This window comes from Ochotona curzoniae, unplaced genomic scaffold (assembly GCF_017591425.1).
Source record: "Ochotona curzoniae isolate NIBS_2020 unplaced genomic scaffold, NIBS_Ocur_1.0 contig_1, whole genome shotgun sequence".
NCBI lineage: Eukaryota > Metazoa > Chordata > Mammalia > Lagomorpha > Ochotonidae > Ochotona > Ochotona curzoniae.
The window spans coordinates 36,136,569-36,159,275 of record NW_024464918.1 but is presented as its reverse complement, the minus strand read 5'-3'; the positions used below and the strand labels follow the sequence as shown (position 1 = coordinate 36,159,275).

The 22,707-nt window shown below is 54.4% G+C and overlaps 1 protein-coding gene across 1 annotated transcript in view; it reads left to right on the top strand.

Annotated features, from left to right (window-relative positions):
- FSTL4 (follistatin like 4) overlaps positions 1 to 22,265 on the top strand; it is a 274,942-nt gene extending 252,677 nt beyond the window's left edge. Inside the window, exons 8-15 of the mRNA XM_040976580.1 lie at positions 5,538 to 5,699; positions 5,911 to 6,045; positions 7,046 to 7,072; positions 8,989 to 9,107; positions 11,775 to 11,924; positions 15,817 to 15,924; positions 20,220 to 20,329; positions 21,541 to 22,265. Of these exons, the coding sequence (XP_040832514.1) occupies positions 5,538 to 5,699; positions 5,911 to 6,045; positions 7,046 to 7,072; positions 8,989 to 9,107; positions 11,775 to 11,924; positions 15,817 to 15,924; positions 20,220 to 20,329; positions 21,541 to 22,237 (1,508 nt within the window). The 3' untranslated portion in view covers positions 22,238 to 22,265. The remainder of the gene's footprint in view (positions 1 to 5,537; positions 5,700 to 5,910; positions 6,046 to 7,045; positions 7,073 to 8,988; positions 9,108 to 11,774; positions 11,925 to 15,816; positions 15,925 to 20,219; positions 20,330 to 21,540) is intronic.
- Positions 22,266 to 22,707: the final 442 nt, after the last annotated feature.

Here is a 22,707-nt window from a genome sequence, read left to right as displayed (position 1 = left end):
TCGCAGGCAGCACAGGGCTGGCCCCAAGGAGGAATCTTTTTTAAAACCAGAGGGGGAATAGGGAGAAGCAGGTGGGGGACATCTTCAACTGGACAGAGTAGGGCATGGGGGAGCAGGTTTGGGGGAGAGGCTAGGGGTTCCCAGGGCTGGGATAACAGAAAGATGGCTGCTCAATGCCCTAGGGAGTGCTGAGCAGCCGACCAGACAGCATGGGACTTGAGCTGTGATGGAAATTTCAGATGCATCGTATGGATGCATAAGATGGATGATAGTTCATGAGCTCAGCTCAGTGACTGAAAGAGCAAGCACAGATAAAAGCTGTCCACAGGCCAATAACTCCACCACTCAGCCTGAGCGGTAAAACAGAACACGCAGGAGATGCAACGGAAGGACGATGGAGAGAAGGGCAGTATACAGGGGCAGGTCGCCCGAGGGAGGAGGCACTCAGTCAACGTCAGAACTGCTGGTCCCTGAGACCAGGAGCAGTATGGGCAGAGCAGTGGACACAGTTAGGAGTAGGACTGGCTCATGGAGGAGAGGGGTGGAAGGTGCAGCAGCCACCATGTATGGGCAGCTCTCACAGATGTCTTCAAGGAGATAAAGAGGGTGTGTGTGTGTGTGTGTGTGTGTGTGTGTGTGTGTGTGTGTGTGTGTTCTCTCTGCAGACAGAAATCAAGCCTCTTCTGAAAAGCTGTGCATGGAGGGGGGCCGTGGGTGCAGGGGCGAGAGGGGTAGTGCCAGGTCCAGGAAAGCAGCAGGAGGATGGGCGGCAGGAAGGATGCTAGGCACGACCTAGGTTGGTATGTGAGACTTGAAACTGGATGCCTGCCTGGCAGAGGGAAGGAGACTTGTCAGGAGGTGGCCATGAGGGTCACACAGCCCAGTGATGTGTAGTCAGGGGTCCCACCAGGGCAGCAGGAGGAGCAGTGTCCTGGGGAAGAACACTCAGAAGGTTTGAAGGACTTGGGAGCTTTTGCTGAGGGCAGAATGTGAGTTCTGGAAGGCACAGTATATCCTCTGGGGGAAGACCTCCAGCCTCAGGCCCCTGGGGTCTGGTGCAGGGAGAAGGGTCCTGGGAGTCCCCTGCTTGGCTAGGGAGAGGAGTAAGGGAGGAGCAGGCAGAGACCTGAGGCCCCCACTTTAGTCATGCCGCAGGAACGGAAGGGAGACAGAAGCTGGGCAGCCACCAGCCCTCTGCCCCAGAGGCTTCCTCTCCGAGAGCCCAGCATGCAGGGCTGTGCTGAGGCCCCTGCCCACAGGGACCCCTGTGTCTTGCCTTCAGGCCCCTGTGTTTGAGTAAACGACTCCTCCCATACCTCAAGTGTTGCCGTTTGTTGTGTTGTAGAACGGTGCCATATGCTTCACTACAGTGCTAACTTGGTTAGACAGCTTCCAAGTCAGGGCTGACTCTGGGCCCTGCCAGGAACCTGGCAGGCAGATGAGACCCCCTCCAGCCTGCCCTGACCTCTGACCTCACATAGAGCAGACTGGCACCTGTCTCACTAAGCCCCAGAGGTGGCTCAGGTGCATGTCCCCTCTGGGGTACAAGTGGCTTCCTGGCTAGATGGAGGCTCTTCTGCGCCCACAGCATAGAGACCAAGCCAGCCCATCTCCTGAGTTCTCAGCTTCCGGCCAGGCCCCCCAACAACAGAAGGGTGGGTGGCATAGGCTTCAGGAAGTTTTGCTGTGTACTTGTGGGGCCTGCTTGAGATCCTGCAGAGTTTCCCTTGAACACCAACCCCAGGCCCCACTTGGAAGTGATGGTCACACTAGCAGTTACTGTTCAGCCTTCTTGCCCATGCAGACCATGGTGCCCCAGTGCGAGCAGTGTCTGGGGCTGTGAGGCAGCACGTGTGCCTCCTGGCCAGCACATGGCTGGCACTGAATGACCATTGGCTGTGCGAGATGGGGTCAGAGGAGCTTTACAACGCCACTCAGTGTTGGTCACCAGGGTGGCAGCAGCTGGTGGGAGCGCTTTCCCCTGTCTCCTCCCCACTTGGCACTGTTGGCATTGTAGCACTTAGTGGTATCTCCGGTGGCACTATGGCAGTCTGCTTTTGCAAAATTGCCTAGGCTGCGCCTTCTTTGCTGCTGGATAAGTTTTGCGAAGCCCTGACCCACTGATACTGACTAGAAGTAGATGAAGTCTGGCTTAAATTGGAGTATTGCATTGTTTGGCAATGGTAGGGCTTCCTGTCCAGTCACTCTGTCCAGTCTGTGCCCGAGTTGCCAGTGAGCTTTGACAATGGACTGCATTTCAGTTTGCTGCTTTGGACCATTGCCTAGACCAGAGTGATGCTGGGTGCTTCCTCTAGAATTCTTAGTAATCTTGACTATTGAGTGATGTTACCCAGGGGACAGCCACATGAAGTAGCCTTTCTCTCTTGTTAATGCTTGGGTTCATCATGGCTTGCTGCCCATTGACAACCTCCAATATCATGACAGGAAGCAGGTGCTCCCATTTCTTTCTCCTTTGTTCTTGACTTGATGCTTGCCCCCTCAGAATAGGATGGGGCCGTCTCCTCTTTTCGTGGAGGTGTTCCTCATTGCAGAGAGAAGAGATCCCACTACTTTACTTTTGTGGAAACGTTTGCCCCTTCTAGAAATGGTTTTGGGTGTTTTTTTTTTTTCAAAAGCCCTTTCCATGTCTAGTAGGATTAAATGACTTTTCTCTTGGACTGTCTACCTTTGGCTGTGATTAATTACAGATTTCCTAATAGTTAGCCATTGAGACATGTCCCACTGGGTGACAGTGTGCCCTTTTCATAGCAAGCCAGATCTGATTTGTTAATATTGCACTTAGGATTACAACCCATCCACTCCCAAGTCAGAAGGATTTGTACCCAGAGTTTTCTTAGCTCTCTCTGGTTTTGGGTGTCCAGGTTATACTGGCCTTGTGATGAAATCTGGAACATTCTTACTGTCCACATCAGCAGTGACCCCACTGTAAATGTGCAAAGGATCCCCACCAGCAAAACTAAGCATGCTGGCTTTGGCCTTGGTGACACATACATGCTTTTAAAAGTCACTTCTTGATTCAATGTTGATGCTTCGACATTTCCTTTTGTGCGATCAGCTTCATTGAGATTTTTAAATTTCCCTTAATGGAATGAAAGGAATATTTTCCCAATTTTAAATATCCTCTGCCTTTCTCTGTTTTATTGATCAAACGTATCAGAAACTTGGCTGTTGTGTTAAAGGTTTTAACTGCCTACTCTTAGATTTACTCTTAGATTTATTAGTTTTCCTTGTTTTTGACTTTCAGTATTTTTTTAAGATTCATTTTTTTGAAAGGCAGAAACAGAGGGAAAAAGAGAGACCCTCTGAATGCTGACTCCCCAGGAGGCACGAACCCCACGCAGGTCTCCGACACAGGTGGCAGGCACCCAAGGCCCAGGGCCGCCCTCCACTGCTTTCCTAGGTACATTAGCAGTCTGCTGATGGGAAGTGGGGCAGCCAGGACTGGAAACAAGACTCCATTGAAACACCAGTGTCACAGGTGGCAGTCTAGCCCACAGCACAATAACACCCGACACATTCATGGATTTCTGTGTCTCTAATGACTGTGTGCCCCTAGTCCCTGAGGAGACTTTGATTGTTGGGCATACTTCACAACCTGACCGTGAGGTCAGAGAGTGGGCACTCAGGCTCATGGGTGCCCAGGTGCTGACAACTCCCAACCTAGACCCCAAGTTGTCTGTCACCTCTCAGCCCAGTGCTGTTGGCAGCCAAACTTCATGTCTGCAGTTGATCGATAGCTTGATCGCCACATTGAATTTGAACCTCATTCTCCTTAAGCAAATGCTCAGTGTGAAGCAGTCTTCTCTGTTTGAACCAGGGAAGTCAGGAGCTGAATGGGAAAGAGAAATGTGCTGTGTTCCCGTGGGGTCGGAGGAGGGGGACAAGCTGTGTGTTCCCATGGGGTCGGAGGAGGGGATACACTGCAGGTTCCCGTGGGGTCGGAGGAGGGGGACAAGCTGTGTGTTCCCATGGGGTGGGAGAATGGGGACACACTGCGGGTTCCAAGGGCATCTTAGAAAGGGTCCTATGGCATGTTCCCATGGAATCCAGGAAGGGAGACCTAAGGTGTCTTCCAAGCTTGAGAAAAGCTCCGGCCAGGGCCTTCTTCCTCCCTCAGCCCCAACGTGACAAGGCGTGGTCCCTTCCCGAGGTTCTTGAACAGGGAAACACACAGGATGACATGGCCTCCACAGGTGGCCCAGGGAACACTCTCTGAGCTCTGAGGTCACTGCCGGGCTCTGGCCGTGTGAGGGGGCATCGTGCCCTTTGCCTTTTTCCATTTCTCTCCCACCCCACCCGCCCCGGCATCCCTGGCATTGCCCTGGACATTAGCCGAGGACAGGCAGAAACCTGGAATTGGTTGGTTGAGTTCTTTGAGTGTCCAAGGAACGTTGCCAGAAACCGGTGAGTCCACCTGGGCCAGCGGGGCTTTAGAGTCCTTCCTCTGCCCTCTGTCCGCCTACATGCAAGTGGCAGAATCCGCCTCACTTGGGCACTGGGGTCACTGCCCCCACTGCCTCCTTCTATGGAAGCACTGATCCACTCTGCACTCTGATCTGTGCTTTCCTGAAACCCTGGGTGGGGCACTGCCCCGGACACAGAGGTGTGCAGACAGTGCTAGAAAAACACACAGGCTGCTTCCGGTGTCACGTGAAGGCAAGCTGTGTTAATGCCCCTGGTCCACGAACTGTTTCAAGCAGCCTCATAGCTATCGGCTCAGGACAAACCCACCTCCCCTTTCTGAATGTACGTGAGGGTTTGGCTTGGTTTACTGTCTGCGTGCTCACAGATCCTGTTTGGGGGGCACACGGGATGTGGCAGTGAGCGAGTAAAGCCTTCCGTCCCAGCAGACATGAGCTGAGGACCCCTCCCTCCTGGCTCGGGGGTCAGGACAGGAGGGAGGGATTCCAGGAGGTCTCTCTCTCCTTTGCAAGGCCCCAAAGCCCTACTCATATACCATCTGGTAAATGGGCCAGGTCATGCCCTCAGACGGGACTGCGAGAATCTGTGAGTGAATCTACATAGAGCCAGGGCACAAGTGCCCTTTGACCTGCATGTCAGGGGTTGGGCAATCAGGGGCTTCCCAGGGCAGGGTTGAGGTTGGCAGCGTGGTCAGTCAGTGGTCAGTGTTCTGTGAGGCATTTCCTGCGACAAGGGAAGACCCTCCCTGGCACTTCCCCATAGGTGATACCACATCTGAACCAAGTCTGTTCAGAATTTAACTTCACCTGCTGCTCTGTGCACGCACCAGGTGGCCAGCATCACACATGTGGTGGCTGTGTATTGCAGGCCATGCCCTCACAGCACAGAGCCTGGCGCATCCCTGCCCGCCCTGCGTCTCATAACCCTCATGCTAGAGGCTGTGCTGTGGGAAGGGGTCTGGAGCCCACGACTGGCATCTGCAGGCGCCTCTCAGCCTCGCCCTTTGGGGGACGCAGGAGCTTGGGGGTGCGCGGGGGAGCAGTGGCAGGAGCCTGTGAGGGCCTTCTCTCATGGGCATTGGCTCTCTCCCGCAGTGCCACCGGTCATCCGCGTCTATCCTGAGACCCAGGCACAGGAGCCCGGGGTGGCTGCCAGCCTGCGCTGCCATGCCGAGGGCATTCCCATGCCCGGGATCACCTGGCTAAAGAATGGCATGGATGTCTCAGCGCAACTGTCCAAGCAGCTCTCCCTTTTAGGTATGGTCTGGCCATCCTGCCTGGGGTGGGACAGGGGAGGGGAGGGAGTCCCTGAGCACAACAGTCCCTCCATTCCCAAGCCACCTGAGTCTGGGCACATGACTCAGACTCGGCTGCCCTCGCCCCCCACACTCAGAGGCCCCATGAAGTGCCTGGGGAGGTGGGGGGTCTGCAGCTGAGCCAGCCACCCTGACCCCTGTCCCTCCTGCAGCCAACGGGAGTGAGCTCCATATTGGCAGTGTCCGGTATGAAGACACAGGGGCATACACCTGCATCGCCAGAAACAAGGTGGGCGTGGACGAAGACATCTCCTCACTCTTCATCGAAGACTCAGCAAGAAAGACCCGTGAGTCCACTCTCGGTTGCTGGAGCTGTCAGCAAGCTGGGTTGGGGGAAGGGTGCCGGCACTCGTGGTCGAGCACTGCAGCCACCCACTGTGGGCCCCGGCAAGTTGGGGTATACACACTGCCCCCTGCAGATAGGGCAAGACACAGCAAGCACCTGAGGTGAGCAACCTGGACAGTTCTAGAATCACCACTAATGATATTCTCTGGACAGCAGATTGAGCCCAGGGCCAGGAGAGGGCTCAGACAACCCAGCCCAGGCCCTGTATCCACTGCACAATGCAGGGGTTCTCTGGGCAATTGGTGGAAAAATGAAGCAAGGAACATGTGTAACTGTGAAAGCCACAGTTTCTCCTAACACACTGTGATTTTGCTGAAGATCCTCACGGAGGGCTTGGGGCAGCCTTGCTCTCAGCTATCCACTGGGAGTCCTGAGATGTATCCCTTACTTATGGTGTGGGGGGGGGGGGTTGCTGTGCCTGCACACCACTGGGACAGGGTCACATTGACCCCAAGCATGGGTGTGCCAAGGGTATGCTCCGCCGGTGGGCAGGCCGGTGTGAGTTCATGGCCACACCCTGCGTTGACTGGAGGGTGCAGCCGAAGCCTGTATCATCAAGGGAGACAGAGCAGCAGAGTGTTTTATTTCATGTGATCTTCCCAGGAGAGTCCTGGGCTGACACGCGTCCTGGACATGTTCCAGCCACCCCAGGCACAACATTGCTCCCTCATCCATGCCATTCGCATCTGCGATCTCGGGGCCCGAGTTCATAGATTCCCTTAGAAAATGAACAGTCCTGCAAACCAGAAGTATTTGTGTGTGCTGAGTGCTCGGGTCATGCTGCCGAGCCAGAGGATGGAACAGAGCCTGTAAGCGAAGGACGAGGCTGTAGCACACTCGAGCTGGAATCTCCAGGTGATGGTCTGATGGTACTCTCCTCTCTTCTCCCCCCTCCATCACACACCTGCTGTCCTGATGGTCTGCTGCCATGGCTGCCACAGTCGCCAACATTCTGTGGCGAGAGGAAGGTACTGGACTGAAGGGTTCCGTGGTGTGCCTGTGATCGCGTGGTGAGGTTGCATAATGGGCTCTGTGAACTGCTGTCGGCATCCACTGACACCAAGCCACCCCACTAGCAGGGCCTAGGCTCCAAAACAGATGGGAGGGTAGAAATCAAGGTCACATTCACGCGACACAGGAGTTGAGCCATGGTTAAAACCTGTGCAGAGTTATATTTAATGGCAGTGCAAACACGTGGCATTCCCACCGAAAGCCGCTGGCCACCTCCTCCGAAGCAGACCACCTGTAGATGTGCACAGATTGGGACCTCACACACTTTGCCATTGGTGTTGGCGTTGGGTTTAGGGTATTTAAAAAAAAATTTTGAAATGCAGAGTTACCATCTGTTGGTTCACTCCCCAAATGGCCATAGTGGCCCAGGCAAGGCCAAAGTCTTCTTCCTGGTCTCCCACTTGGGTGCAGGGGCCCAAACACTTGGGTCCTTTACTGCTGTCCCGGGCATATTCACAGGGAGTGGATTGGAAATGGAGCAGCCAGGTATCAGACAGCAGCAGAGGATTCATCCACTACACCGCAACACCAGCTGGATGGGTGTTTTGTTTTTTTCATTTTTATCTGTCATTAGCTCCTAACCAAGACAGCACAGTAGCTGCTCACAGTGTTTGCCTTGTGGTAAGTGCCGGAAGGAACCTAGAGTTGATCCACAGTAACAGCAGGATGTTGTGGGTTCTGGATCGATGCTGTGTCGTTGTCTGCAAGGGACTTGAGAAGCTGCAGGTTGGGGGTATGTGTGGAGGAAGGGTCCGGGAACCAGCCATCACAGACAACAGGGAATGAGTTACGAGAGGACTGGAAAAAGTTTGGGGGAAACGGACTGAAAAGGTAAGCTTGTTTTGGTGCAGAAGACTTGGAAATCCAGGACAGACGAAGGGTCTTGCAAAAGCCCATGGAGAGCACGTATTACAACAAAACCGTGTTCGTTTCCAAATGAGGCGCACCAGAATAAGTATCTTTTCATTCCATTTTCCACAAAGGTTGAAGCAAACCCTAACAGTCTGGTTGGATCTTACAGAAATGTTGATGTTCTAGCCTTAAAAGAATGAAGGGAGGAGGGCCTGGCACAATGGTGCAGTGGTTAAGGTCCTCGCCTTGCACGCCCGGGATCCCATATGGGCACTGGTTCTAATCCTGGCAGCCCCGCTTCCCATCCAGCTCCCTGCCTGTGGCCCGGGAAAGCAGGACGGCTCAAAGCTTTGGGACCCTGCACCCACGTGGGAGACCGGGAAGAGGCTCCTGGCTTCGGATCGGCATAGCATCGGCCGTTGCACTCACTTGGGGAGTGAATCATCAGACGGAAGATTTTCCTCTCTGTCTCTCCTCTCTGTATATCCGCCTTTCCAATAAACAATAATAATAAAATAAATCTTTAAGAATGAAGAGGGGAAAGGGGAGACCTCTGCCATCGTCCCTCATGCATGGAGGCAGCATTGGGGTTCGGGTCTCAGCCCAGCTCCAGCACGAAGACAGGCAGCCTGAGCTCAGGCCAGCTGCTTCATCCTTAGAATTCAGAGGCTGACCTCAGTAGTCCCCGAGGGAGGCCCCCCTTCCCTAGACAGCCATAGCCCTGGGCTGGGCACTGATGCACAAACTGATATTGGCTTGAGGGAGGGGCCCACAGGCCCAGGACTAAGATAGCCCTTTCTTGGGAGGGGCACTGGGAGGAATGCCTGGGGCTACGCTGAGCTTACTAAGGCAGGCCATCCACTGCCCCCCACCTTACCCACCCCACGTCAGGTGCTGTGGTATGTGCCCGCACCCCAAGTGACCAGGTTGCCAGGTCTGATGTGCTTCATGTTGTGTGTGACCTTGCCTGTGGCCAGGCCACTGGGCAGGGTGTGACCATCCTGTGCCCCTCCACCCCAAGGCCTCAGCGTGGGAAACATGTTCTATGTCTTCTCGGACGACGGCATCGTCGCTCTCCACCCTGTGGACTGTGAGATCCAGCGGCACCTCAAACCCACGGAGAAGATCCTGATAAACTCGGTAGGTCTCTGTGCCCAGCAGGCTCTACATCACACATACACTCACTCTCCTGCAAGGCAGGAGCTAATCCTACCTGCCACTAGATTCTTCATGTTCCAGATTTTTTACAGTTAAGGATATAGGCTGGATTTTTTTAGATTTTTATTAGAAAGACTAGATTTGGGCCCAGTATAATGGCTCAATAGTTAAATCCTTGCTTTGCACCTGCCAGGATCCCATATGGGTGCTAGTTTGTTTCCTGGCTGCTCTACTTCCTACCCAGCCCCCTGCTTATGGCTTGGGAAAGCAGTGGACAACGGCCCAAGGCATTGGGACTGCACATCCATGTGGGAGACCCAGAGCAGCTGCTGGCTGCTGGCCTCAGCTCAGCTCAGCTCTGGCTATTGCAGCCACTTGGAGAGTGAACCAACAAACAAAAGATCTTTCTCTGTCTCTCCTCTCTGTAAATCTAGACTTTAAAGAAAAAATTTTTAAATAGTTTATTTTTATTAGAAAGTCTAGATTTACAGAGACAAGCAGAGACCTTCCATTGCTGGTTCACTCGCCAAATGGCTGCAATAGCCAGAGCTGGGCCAGTCCAGTCAGGATCCTGGGGTGTCTTCGATGTGGGTCTTCGATGAGGGAACCCACGCACTTGGGCCCTCCTCCACTGCTTTCCTAGGCCACAAGCAGGGAGCTGGATTATAGGTGGAGTAGCTGGAACTCAAACCACCACCCATATGGGATACTGGGCACCAGAAGCAAAGGCCTGATCTACATACCATGAGGCTGGTACCATAGGGTGGGAGTTTGAACTCCCACCCTATGGCACAGAAAGGCTCCTAGTCCCCACAGGTACACATCACGGCCCCAGCAGTGTGAACAGCCAGCTGCCAAACAGACATGCCCGCAGGGAACAAGAGCAGCAAGCAGGGACACAGGTGACCCTTAGGCATCACAGGTGCAGACGGGGCCTGAGATACCACTCCGTGCAGAGGCAGAGAGGATGACAGCTGGTGGAAGGGGGCAGGCTCACAGATTCTATCCCAAGAACGAGTCAGACGCAAACTCTTAGTTCAAGCATCTTTATTCACCGGCCAGCAGACTGTACTGTAAAGAGAAAAGCAGCCCCTAGGGCTGGCATGAAAAAGGGAACTGTCAGGAAGTCTTAAAGTTGGGTAACCTTTCCTCCCGTGGTTGTCCTGTTTTGACCTGGGCCGGCAGGGGAAACTTTGTAGCTGAGTGCTAATCTGAGGGTAAGGGGCAGGTCGAGCACCTGCAGCCCAACTGCCAGGCACCATTAGGAGAAACAGTAGTAATCGTGTTCAGCTAGGCAATGGGCAAGTGTTTATGCAGACTGAGAGCTGCAGCCTGCTGGGTAGTGAGGAGCTGAGGGAAGCCTGGGTTGCAGTTAGCAGAGTTGTCTTTCTAGCATTCTGGTCCCACCTATGTCTCCCTCCCTAACAACACTTTTCTGCCTGCCCCGAGACTCACGTAGATGTAGAGGGCCTGACCAAAGTGATACCTTTTGAGTTTCCAGGCTGCCATAGGCAGATTGAAGGGACACAGGGGTCAGGACCCTCCCCGCACACCTTGGGAGACGTGCTAAGCTGGGGACCGGGGCACTGAATCCCCACGCCTTTCCCTGGTGTGGAGGAGATACTCCTCATGTCCTCAGTACCTGCATGCCAGGTGAGCAGAGGTCCACGCTGGCCACGTGCTGCTGCACTGGCTGTCACAGATCTCCAGCCATCCTGTCCCTTCCCCGTGCAGCTCAGGAACAGCTGTTCTCCAGGCAACTCCATTAGAATTAATTAGACACATCAACCTCTGATGAATTTTCCTTTCACGTAAGACCCATGAAGCCAGTTAAGAGGAGTGGTCGTAGTTAATTTCTCACAATTAGGTTTGAATAATCACACTGTGTCACATCAGCACTAATCCCTCATGGATCTGCAATCATGCACCGGGCAGCTGGGGGAATCTCCTGGATGCTAACCAGTTCAGTTGTCCCCAGTAGCAAACAAGCTAGACAGAAACGTGGTCTGGAGGCAGCACAAGAAGGGGTCTCCAGCAGCCCAAGAGGGCAGGGAGTCGTGAGCCAGCTCTGCACCGCGGGGAGAGCCACAGGGAAGCAGGTCAGGCCACCCCGTCCACACGGCAGGCACGGTAAGTGGTGTTAGGAGAGACTTCACCCCTCTGAGCTGCAGCCTTTGCCGCGCACACTGGGCTGCAGCAGGGACCCAGCGGGGGAGGCCGACCCAGATCCTTCTCTGACAAATCCCTGGAGAGGATGAGCAGTGGCTGACTGCACCATGATGGGGACCCAAAAAGAGTCAAAGGCAGGGGCAACTAGAGGGGTCATAGAAGGCCCCTCAGCAAGGTGCCAGTAAGACAGAGGCCTGGAGGAGATAAGCTGGGGGGAGAGCGAGGGAGCAAGGAGGCTGGGGTGGTGGGGAGCACAGTGACCCCTGTAGCAGCTCCGTTAGAGTTGGGGAAGAAGAGAGCGAGGGGCTGGGCAGGGACCCCGCAGCAAGCAGGCAGACATGAGGCAGGGGGTGTGCAGGGCCCACAGCCATCTCCTGTGGCTCTGAGCGGGCAGGGCCAGCTCAGGCACAGAGTGAGAGAACCTCATGTACATGGGGGACAGGGGTTACAAAGACACAGGACAGCCTTTCTCCCCCACAGGAAGACATCTGTCCGCAGACCGAAAGAGAAGACAGCCCACCCTGCCAGTGGGCATCCGCCGTCAACGTCAGGAACCGGTACATCTATGCGGCCCAGCCGGCGCTGGGCAGAGTCCTCGTGGTTGACGTCCAGGCCCAGAAGGTCCTACAGGTACAGCCATGGTGGGGAGCAGGGAGGAAGAGTGGCTCCAGCTGCTGTGTGAGGGACAGACAAGGCACAAAGCATGCGCGTGTGGTCACACGGACTCCAAGGAGGTGAGGAAGGGCCAAGTGCCTGGTGTGTTCAAATGCGGAGCCCCAAAGATCTCCTGACGAGGTGAATGTGAGAATTGAGAGAACAACCATCTAGTGATTTTTCACTTCAGCTTTTCAGTGGTGATGCCCTTTACAAAGTGTGGATGGATGCCACAGGGCACCCCTCCCACTCTGCCATGCCTGAGGCTGTCACCTTAACAGCCCTAAGGAACAACCTTACCTTGGGAGCTGACCCCTCAAGGCCATCACAGGTGCCCCTTCCCAGAGGAGGGTGGCCAAGGGCAGTGGGTCTCCAGCAAGGACCAGGGCCAGGAGCCAAGGGCTGGTAGAGGAGACACTGTCTCCTCCCAGCCTGGGGAGATAGTACAGGCTTGCCCAGCATGCCAGGTTTGGCCCAGTGCAAGTCCTCTAGGCGCTGCAGGTTCCAGAAGTGTCAGTCAGTTGCTGTTACAAACCATGAAGTTGAAAAAAAGAAGGGGAGAGGCCAGGAATGGAGCAGGGAGGATGCATACCAAGGGACAGCTATGGGCATGGGGCCAAATGCTACTGCCAGGCACCTGGGACATGGCGGTGTGGGTCACCTGGTGCAGGCCCGCAGTGGATAGGCAGGGACAGCCCATGCCTCTGGGTGGATCTGAGTGAAGGAGTAGGAGAAGTGAAAGTGGACAAGCACAGAGAGGAGTATGGCTGGATGGGGAGCCAAAGCAGACGCAGACGCAGGCAGTGGGGACTGAGGGGAACTTGGTCAGAATCAGTGACGTCACAGCATGTGCATCTGCTGGCGCAAACCCCCCACCCCTCCCGAATGCTCTCCTGCTGCGGAGCAGCTAGGAGTCAGCAAGGTGGACCTGCTTGCCTCCCAGACACATCCTCTCTGTGCAGCAGGTGGAAAGGCTGAGTATTCCACACTGGAGCGGACAGGTAACGTGGCAGTGATAGCCACATGAACCTCATTCCCACTTACGTTTATTTCCTCAGTGAGGCAGCACAGGTTATCACTGAGTCTGGAAGGCCAAGGAGAGAAGCTGAATGTGAGCTGTGAGTGTGGGGCAATCCTGAGCTCACGAGGGCAGGGCCGTCCCACTGCGAGCTCTGGCATCAGGAAGTTGGGTGGGATTGGGGCTCTGCTTTCTCCTACGAAACGGGACAGATTTTTCTGTCTCTTGGGGTTTACCGAAGTTCGTTTTATGATGGAGCCTGTGACATTTTGGTCAATATTTCATGTACATGTTAAGAGCACATTTAGACTAGGACAGTTCTGCAAGTTGTTGGACTGTTCAGAGGGTCTGTCTGCTTAGCAAAGCTGCCCCGCGAGGTTAACATCTTCCACTGTTATTAAAAATATTCCTCTTATCTACTTCTACTTTAAAATCATAACATCTTCTTGATACAATCTTTCAAAGGATTAGAATGAAGATTTGATTCAGTTTAGTACCAGATTAAACCGAAGCTGCGCTCTGCCTCGAGTGGAGGACAGCCACTGATCGTCATGTAAACCACTCGGTCATCGCAGAATCGTTAGGTGGACAGGTGATTCTGGAAAAGATAATTCCCTCCCTCTTTACGGTATAAATTCTTAAGTTTTGAAAGTGAAATAGGTTTGTATTGAACTCAGGCACAGCAGAAGACAGGATAAACAAATAGATTTTCCTATCAACCTATTTTCTCACATTCTTAAAAAAAAAAATCTTTATCTCTTATCATGCTTCTTGCCTAAACAGTTTAGCAGAATCTGGTTTATTTGATGGAGGATGCAGAAAAGATGGCAGAATTATGTAAACAATAAAGTGCTCTTTAGCAAAGCTAGAGGTAGTTAGATTGTGTATTAACTAGTGAATAATCTTACTTGGACACGTGGTTGTGTTTTTATTTAGTTACAGCCGAGTTAAATCTAACATCTTAGTCGCTTTCTCATTTTTCCTCCTTTTGGACACTTTCACTTGTGGGCAAAACATCTCTGCCATGAAATAACATGCCTGCTCGCCTCACATCGACGTAGCCTCATGCCAATCTCCTTACTTCCCCGATAACCCTAGCACAAGGCATCAGCATTTCTCTTGTCTTATGTATTATTGTAACAATGAATTGATTCTTAGGCTTCTATTATGACAAAGCAATGCTAATTTCTATTTGCCTTTTCTATTACTCTTACCCCAGACAGAGCTATAAAATTTTTCATGAGTTACTTCAATGCTTTTCGTAATTCAGTTTTTGCTTCAAAGTCCTTACTTCTACAGGAAACGTACTGTTGGGGTATAGTTATAGATGCATGTGTTACTGTCTAATCACATTGCAGGTTTATCAGCCATCATTTAAAATATTCATTTTCTCACCTTTTGTTGAGGAACTGTTTTTAAAAATGAGATCTCCAAGCTGTGAGCTATATCTCTCTTGCTACTCAAGTCAGAGGTGTTCTATCTATTCCTGTTTGTTTATACTATCTTCTGCTGAGTTCAATACAAACCTATTTCAGTTATTACCTCAGGTATTTCACTTTTACTTTTAAGAATTTATAAAATAAAGATGGAGGGAATCGTCTTTGCAGGCATCACCTATGGCTCTGTTCTCATTGGGATCACCCAAATCTGGGATGCCTCGTGATCCTGGAACTCCGACAGTTTAAACAAAATGACTTTCAGCAGCTGTCATGCACCAGGCAGGATACCCGGCCCTCCACTAGGCAGAGTGAGAGCTCATCACTTCGGTCTAATCAGGTACTAACCTGCAGCCTCCAGCAGCCTCGCCGTCCTCCCAGTCGGCTCTGATCTCTGCCAAGATGCCAGCATGGTCATCACACTCGTTGCTCCCCGTCAGGGTGGTGAGCTCTGTGCTGCCTGGAGGAGGTTTCCAAGTTAAACCCTTGAGCCTCTCAGAATGAGAAGATGAAATCCACTTGGAGGCATTTGAGAAACCGTGACCACAAGCCAACCTGTAGGAGAGTTCTGCTGCGAAGACAGCAGACAAATGGGAGTGGCTGGAGGAGCGTGTGTAGTCACACAAGGGTTTTTAGAATAAGAAGCCATTAACTGTGTCATAATGCTGTCATCATGGCTAACGGGCCGGGACTCTCCAGGCAGCCAAGAGGTGCCAGGAAATTTGGAAAGCAACCCGGGTAAGTGCTGTCTAGGAAAGCAAAGAGGCTCTGCTGGAGGCTGCAGGGCCCGAGGTGTGGGAGATGGTGAGACACAAACCTCAGGCGGGAGGAAACGTCCTGGTTCAAGGCTGACAGAAGGGCGATCTAGTTACTAGGATACATGCTACAGAAGGAGCTCAGCCGCTGAGAGGGGAGACGGACGGAGACCTGAGCACACAGGGAGAAGAGGGGGCTCAGAGACGTGCAGAGGAGCAGCCAGTCACCTGTAGAGTTCAGTTACTGCAATGAGAAAGAGGGAGTAAGCTGGACGCTTCCGTCCCAGACAGAGCCAGCGAAGGCCAGGTGGGGGCGGCTCATAGGGGACACTGAGCAAGCTGGCTGCAGGGCAGGGGGCCTGCAGCCTTCCAGCAGGACTGAAGGGAGCCCTCCCCGCACCCCAACACCTATTTGCTGAGCATCTATGTGCGGGCCTTGCCCAGGGGTCTGGGGGCCTCTAAGTTTCTAGAAGGATGACATGTCAACACTGACGACTAACTTGATGTTTCTAGGGCCAAAGACAGAGAGGAAGCCTTGGTCCTGCATTTCCAAACAGGATCACTGGCTCCTGGGCCAGCTGTCCACCACTCCAGATCCCTCTCCATCGACCATCACATCCACAATCATGATGACCCACTTGTCACTATTGTTTTTCAAGTCCATAGGTGTGGACCCTCTGCCAGCTAAGCTGTTGTACGACAAGTCCCACGACCAGGTGTGGGTCCTGAGCTGGGGGGACACGCACAAGTCCCGGCCAAGCCTCCAGGTATGCTGAACACATGCAGTCCGATAGCACTTTGTCCCTGCAAACTGCCTCCATCTAGGTGACAAATAGCATTTATCCCCAAATAACTTCTCCAGGGTCCAAGAAGATAATGGGGCAGCCTCAGGCAACAGCCCCCATCCTGGGGGATCAGTGGGGTGAGCCCAGCTGGCCAGGAGGGACTGGGTGCCCAGATCCCAGCAGCCTTGCCTCTGCAGAGCTCAGGGGGCCCACACAGGGAGCCTGTCTTGGCCACTGCAGACACTTAGAGAAACAGATCCTCCATTCCTGGTTCACTATTTCAAATAAAATGTTTTTAAAAAGAAAAGATAAGATGGATTTTTAGAACCTTTTTCGAAAATAAAACTAGCAGTAAGCTATTTATAAGAAACACTAAATGGAAGGTTAAAGGTAACAACATGAAAATAGCAGTAAGAGCTTAAAAGTGAAGATGTTTAGCAAAATGAAGATGAGACAAGGTAGAAGTGGAGATTTAACGTGGTCAGTGCTGTGGCAAAGCAAGCTAAGGCACTGCCTACAACATGGGCGTCCCATCTGGTCACTGCTTTGGGTCCCAGGTATTTCTTGTCTGACCCAGCTCCCTGCACTCATGTGGGAGAATTTGATGGCGCTCCCGGCGAGGGCCCAACCCTGGCTGTTCCAGCCATGGGGAGTGGAGCAACAGAAGGAAGGTTTCTGTCTCTCCAAAAACTCTTTCAAATCAACACATCTTTAGGGGAAAGTGAAAGTTCATCATTAAGATGAATAGCAGTTATTAACACAGTGATTAAACACAATCTGATCCAGAAAGTACTCAAACTGTGTAGACCAAGGCAGTAAAATGATAACAATAAAACTGAATATAAATGAGGAGCCTGGGTTATTACATAGACAATCTTTTACCATCAGGTAGCCTATTTTCATGTGAAATGACATGCCCTGGGCTGTATCAGTGTGTAACTGTGACCCTAGGACATCCTGGAGCAAAAGTAAACTACCTCAGTCTCAAAAAGCCATAAAGACTCACGTCAAAACCTGTGGGACACAGAAATATTTGGTTCAGAAATGAGAAAAACAGCAAAACGTCAGGAAGGAATTAAGGCCGAAATTAATCAGAAACAAAAGCAGAAAAACAGATTAGTTTTTCAGAAGCTCAATAAGGAGACAAGAATGAAGCCGTGAACTGAGCGGCGGCGGGCATTGCCACGGGCACCGAGGGTCCAGTACCCCAGAGGCTGCAGCTTCCTGGGCAGGCTCACCCAGCACCCAAGGCAGGGAAGCCAGGAGCCTGGTACCACCGGAGATGGGTTGGGTGTATTTTGGGGGGTAGGGGGATGCCCAGATTGAAGAGCTAGCATAACAGAGTCTTCAACCAGCAGTTTTCACACGACCGGAACTCCCCAGACCACAGCAGCGGTGGGGAGGTGCGGCTCCTGAGGTGTAAATCGTTGGTGCACCTGTACTCCCAACCCTGTAAGAAGGGAAACTACAGAATAACCTCCCACGGGAGTGTGCCAACACCGCCAGGTGGGCTCCCACGGCTGTGTGGGTGGGTCACTCAACCTCACGTGGCCTCCGTGTCACATGGAGCCTGACGCTGTCCAGGAAGCAGGGAAGTGCCCTGTGAACAGTAATGGAAGTGCCAAGCAGGCAGTACCAACACGGGCAGCATGGCCATTCATCCTAAAATACAGGGCACTGCGCACAGCTGCCCGTGCCGCCGGCACCATCACACACAGCAAGGAGTGCTGTGTAGTATAAACACATGTCACCGTGTCATACAGGACCACCATCATACACAGCGACCCTGCCTGACCCCAACCCGGGGTTGGTGTCACAGTGCAGCCGTGTGGTTAAAGGCCCAAGCAGGGAATGAATTCCCAGAGTACAATCAAGTTTAACTCCGAGGACAAATGTGACTCATGACGCCAGCCAATGCAAGGCTCGGGACACTGGCCGTAGCTTTGACACAGCACTCGATGCAACACGGCTGACCTTCTTGAGGTGCCTAAACTGGCAAGAGAGCAAGTTCCTTAAATATGACGAACCCTATCACCCCTCGTCTTGATGACTGAACATTTGTAGCAATTTGTTAGCAGGAAGAAGGGGAACTGGTACGTCCAGGAAGCTGCATTATCACATAGCAAGGCTGGATGGGTCAGGATGAACTCACCTTCACCACTGCAGGTACAGGAGGAGGACACGGCCCCGCAGCCTCTGGCCGAGCCTTGTGCAGAGGGGAAGCAGGAGCCCGGGGCACAGCCGGGAGAGCCTGGCTGGCTGCACTTGGTCCAGAAGACTTCTCCAAAGATCCAGCCGTAACAATGTGTTACAGCCTGGTGAATGTTAGCAAAACATACAAAACAAAATCCTAGTATTTTTCCTAAATACCCAGCAAAGGGGTCTGCGACATTCTGTTCAGACTTGCCTGTGATTGGGACTCACTCGCCCAAGACCCTCGGAGCCACCACGGCACCTCCTTGTATTCCACACGCTGCTCCCCTGTGCCCTTGACCTGGCCCTGCTCTCAGCTGCCTTTCCATGTGTCACTTCTCACCTGATAATCAGCTGACACGTCCTGATAGCTCATGAGTATTTCACACAAAATCAGAGAAGATGCATATGGTGAAAAAAAATCGATGAATTGATATGAAAATTTCTTGCACCGAAAATTTTCAGTTCCATTTTCCATTCATTTTCCCGTTACCTCACACATCTGTCTCCTGAACCAAGCTCACAGGGCTAGCAAAGCTGGGGAGTCCCAGCAGCTATCTTGTGGGTACCTGGGGGGTCCCACCATGAGCCGGGGCTCAAGAAAAGAGCAAGAAGAACTCCCAGCTTGGAGACAGGAGGTAGCCGTGCCCATGGTGGTTCAGTGGCCCGCAGCACTGGGTGCCGAAGTCACCTCTGAATATAGGGTGTCAGTGCAGTGAAGTGGAGTGACACCAACGTTGACAACCTGTAATTTCCCATCTCTTTTATAAGCAGAAATGACAGGCCTGGCATCAGGCCGCGACTGTGAGGCTGCTTGGCTCCCGCTGGCACTGCCCCCATGCTCTCCAGGAGCCAGTTCCCTCTCACTGCATGCCTCAGTGCCCACTTGTGTGTAATTTCCCACGGATTTGCCAGGCAGATATCATTTGGCCATTTAAAGCCCAGCGCAAGCAGCAGCCTGGTGCAAGGTGAGGGCTGTCCCAGTGGGCATGCACCAACCCGGCCATCTGTCTGCTGGCCCTGGAGGGAAGTACAAACCACAGACTGCAACACACCCCACGCCTAGCTGGGAGGCAGACCCGCTCATAGAGGAGGAAAGCAGGGGGAGCTCAAGCCTCTGGAGCCAGAAGCCCCGGCACACACTGCCCTCTGCTGTAGGCACAGCCTTGAGCTGCCACAATATGGACAGGTGGCTGTCCCATCACGCTCCTGGGGTGGGCTCAAGCCCCCACTTCCTGTCCTGTCTAGAGGCCCTGCGGCCCATGCCCAGCTGCAGGTCTCACCAGCTGGCCAGTGCCCTCCATGTCAGGGTAGCCTCTGTGTGACAGCGGGGCCACCACATGCCTCTCCCACCAAGACCTCACACATCTGCCAGTTCTGCCCTGAGCTTCGGGCAAGCCCTCATTCCCACACGGTCAGCAAGGGGAATGCGCCAGGAAATGGCCTGCCGTCCACTGCCGGGTGCACAGGGGAGGAGCCCATCAGTCCCGTACTGGGCAGAGCACATCCCCTTTGGGGAAGCACTCTTCCCAGCATCCCAGTGCTGGCAGCCCCGCAGGACTCCTGCTTCCCCCAGGCCAGCTCAGAGCCCCAGCTCGCAGAAAGCAACTCCATGCACAGCACGTGACAGCGCTGCTGTCCCCAGCACAGGCTCAGGCACCTGCAAGCAAAGCAAAAAGAAATCTGAGCAAACCACCCTCACCAAACACCTTCATGGCCCTGACCGCTGTCCCCGCTCCCACAGGGTGGCCAGATACTGAGACGGTGGCACTGCCTGCAGGGGAGGAGGCCACAGCTAGCAGAAGGGGTGATGCGCCAGCTCCGAGGACCTCGACAGAGGCCCGCCAGCCAGGCGGTGGGAGGGAGCTTCCAGGCCTAGCGCTCCTCTCCCAGGAAGGACGGGTGGGCCTGCCTGTGATTTGTCAGGCAGTTCCCATGGAGCAACTTCCCGTTCCTAGGGCATGGTTGTCTGTCACCTTCCTCCTAGGCCCTCCGCCAGGACCTCTACCTGCACAAGCAGGTGTCCTAGGTTCCCCAGCACCGCCCCCTTGGTAGGTTCACATGAACAGCCTCCTGTGTTGCAGGTGATCACAGAAGCCAGCACCGGCCGGGGCCAGCACCTGATCCGCACACCCTTCACAGGGGTGGAGGATTTCTTCATCCCCCCGACCAACCTCATCATCAACCACGTCAGGTGAGATGAGCCAGGCTGTCTCAGGGGGGCCAGGCTGCCTCAGGGGGGGGCTCCAGCCTAGACCAGCCCAGCCAAGCCTGGGACAACTTGGCTCAGGCTAGAACCTGCCCATACCATTCCTGGGCCAAATTCAGGGCCCATGATGAGGAAAACAGCCCCAGAGTGCAGCCTCATTGTTCAGGATCAGCGACGTTGCCTGGTGCACACCTTGGGAGGTCCAGGGCTCTGATCCCTGCCACGCATGGGCAAGACCCAAATTAAGTATCTGGCCTCTGGTGTGGGCCAGGGCCCCAGATGCTGCAGGCACGTGAGAAATGAACCATGTGCAACCACACCCCTGTCTCTGTGGGGAGCTGTTGCCCTGTAAGCCATCCACGGTCCTGTAGCACCCTGGCTGCCTGTCTGGGAGCTGCCACTAGGGGAACCTCTCTGGTCCATATCTGCCAGCTCCTGGGGACTTCAGCTCCCCTAGCCCACAGAGCACACATTACTGCAGGGAGAGCCCAACAACAGCATCCGAGCTGTGTTGCTTCCCTCATCCCCCCACCCCACCTCAGGAAGCCCGCAAAGCTACGCGGTGGACCGGCCAAGCACCCACCAAGAGCAGGGCTTTCATCCCTGGTCCTTCCTCACTCTGGGCTCTTGACAAGTGTTTTAAAGACCTGCCTGGGAGAGAGAGCACTTTCCCCCATGCACACCGTTTCTCCAAAGGAAATTAGGAGAAGGGACTTTTCCTGATTCCCAAGTCTGCTACCCTTCAGCCACCAGCAGCCCCGGTCAGGACTAACCCTTTTTGAGTCATGGAGACTCAGGGAGGCACACAGCTCACCGCAAGGTGCAGCTGGCCGGGCAATGGGACCTTAGCAGTCAACACTGCCCCAGCTCCTGTGTTCTCCTCCAGGGTCAAGGGCACCAGCTGCATGGCACCTGTGTCCTGCAGGCGCTGATCTCGTCCTGGGTGCAGGCAGGGTCAGGCGGAGACCCCTCCCCATGGCCTGCTCTATCACCTTCCTTCACACGGGCCTCCTCTACCCCGTCCTTGATTCCTCATGTTTTCCAAGGGCACCATCCCAAGCACCCACACCTAGCCCCGAGAGGCTCACACAGAAGACAACGGGGAAGGGAGCTGCCCCTGTCACAGCCAACACTGTCACTTACAGCCACCCTCAGGTCCCCCACCCACTGATCTCACTGCCTTCGCTCCCTCCCAGGTTTGGCTTCGTCTTCAACAGCTCTGAGCCCGCGGTGCACAAAGTGGACCTGGAGACGCTGGCCCTCCTTGGCACCATCAGCCTGCGGCGCCACAGCTGCTTACCCCGCGCCATGGCACACACCCACCTGGGCGGCTACTTCTTCATTCAGTGCCACCACCACGGCCCTTCCCCTGCCCAGCTGCTCATCGACAGCGTCACGGACTCAGTGGTCGGCCCCAACGGCGCCATCACGGGTGTCCCGCACACATCCCCGGACGGGCGTTTCGTGGTCAGCGCTGCCGCCGACAGCCCGCAGCTGCATGTGCAGGAGGTCACGGCGCGCGGGGAGATCCAGACGCTGTACCAGCTGACGGTAGGCCCGGGCGTGGCCGACGTGGCCTTCCAGCGCTCCTTCACCGAAGCTGGCCGGTACGACGTGTACGCCACGCTGGCCACGCAGCCACACCTGATGTTCCTGCAGCTAGCCACGGGCAAGCGGGCCCTGCTTAGGAACCTGAAGAAGCCCCCTGTGGGACCAGCCCAGCCCTGGGCGGCAGCCCAGCGACCAGTGAGGGACAGCGGGCTGTTCGGGCAGTACCTGCTTACCCCTGCCCAGGAGTCCTTGTTCCTGGTCAATGCGAGGCAGAACTCACTGCGCTGTGAGGTGTCAGGCATAAGGGGTGGGAGCACGGTGGTGTGGGTGGGTGAGGTGTGAGCGCACCACGACCAAGCACCGCCCAGCCCCGATGCCACAGCCCCAAGCAGGTCCGCTGTACATTTTCACAGACAAAAGCAAAAATCTGTATTCGCTTTGTGGTTCAACACTGGCCCCCCTTGCAAGTTTCCTAGTGTGAGGTGTGTGCTGCTGCCACGACGGGGGATTTTTCGTTAGCAAGTCTGACTTGCGCCCTAAGCTTTGACGAGCACACGTCGCTGTGTGCGGAAGCGCCTCGGTACCAGCTGCACGCCCTGAGCCCGGAGCTGCACCCCCTGGAGCCCCGGAGACCTGGTGCACCCCGTCGGGTGCCTTCACGTTGCCATTGTCTGCCACCACTTCCCCAGAGGGGCCTGGTCACAGTGGGAACAGGGCCTGGCCCTCCCCCAGGACCGCACTTCCTCTGCCGCAGCTGCTTGCTTCTCCTTGCGTGGGGCTTGTCGTCAGCCCGGGGGAGAGCCAGCAGGCCT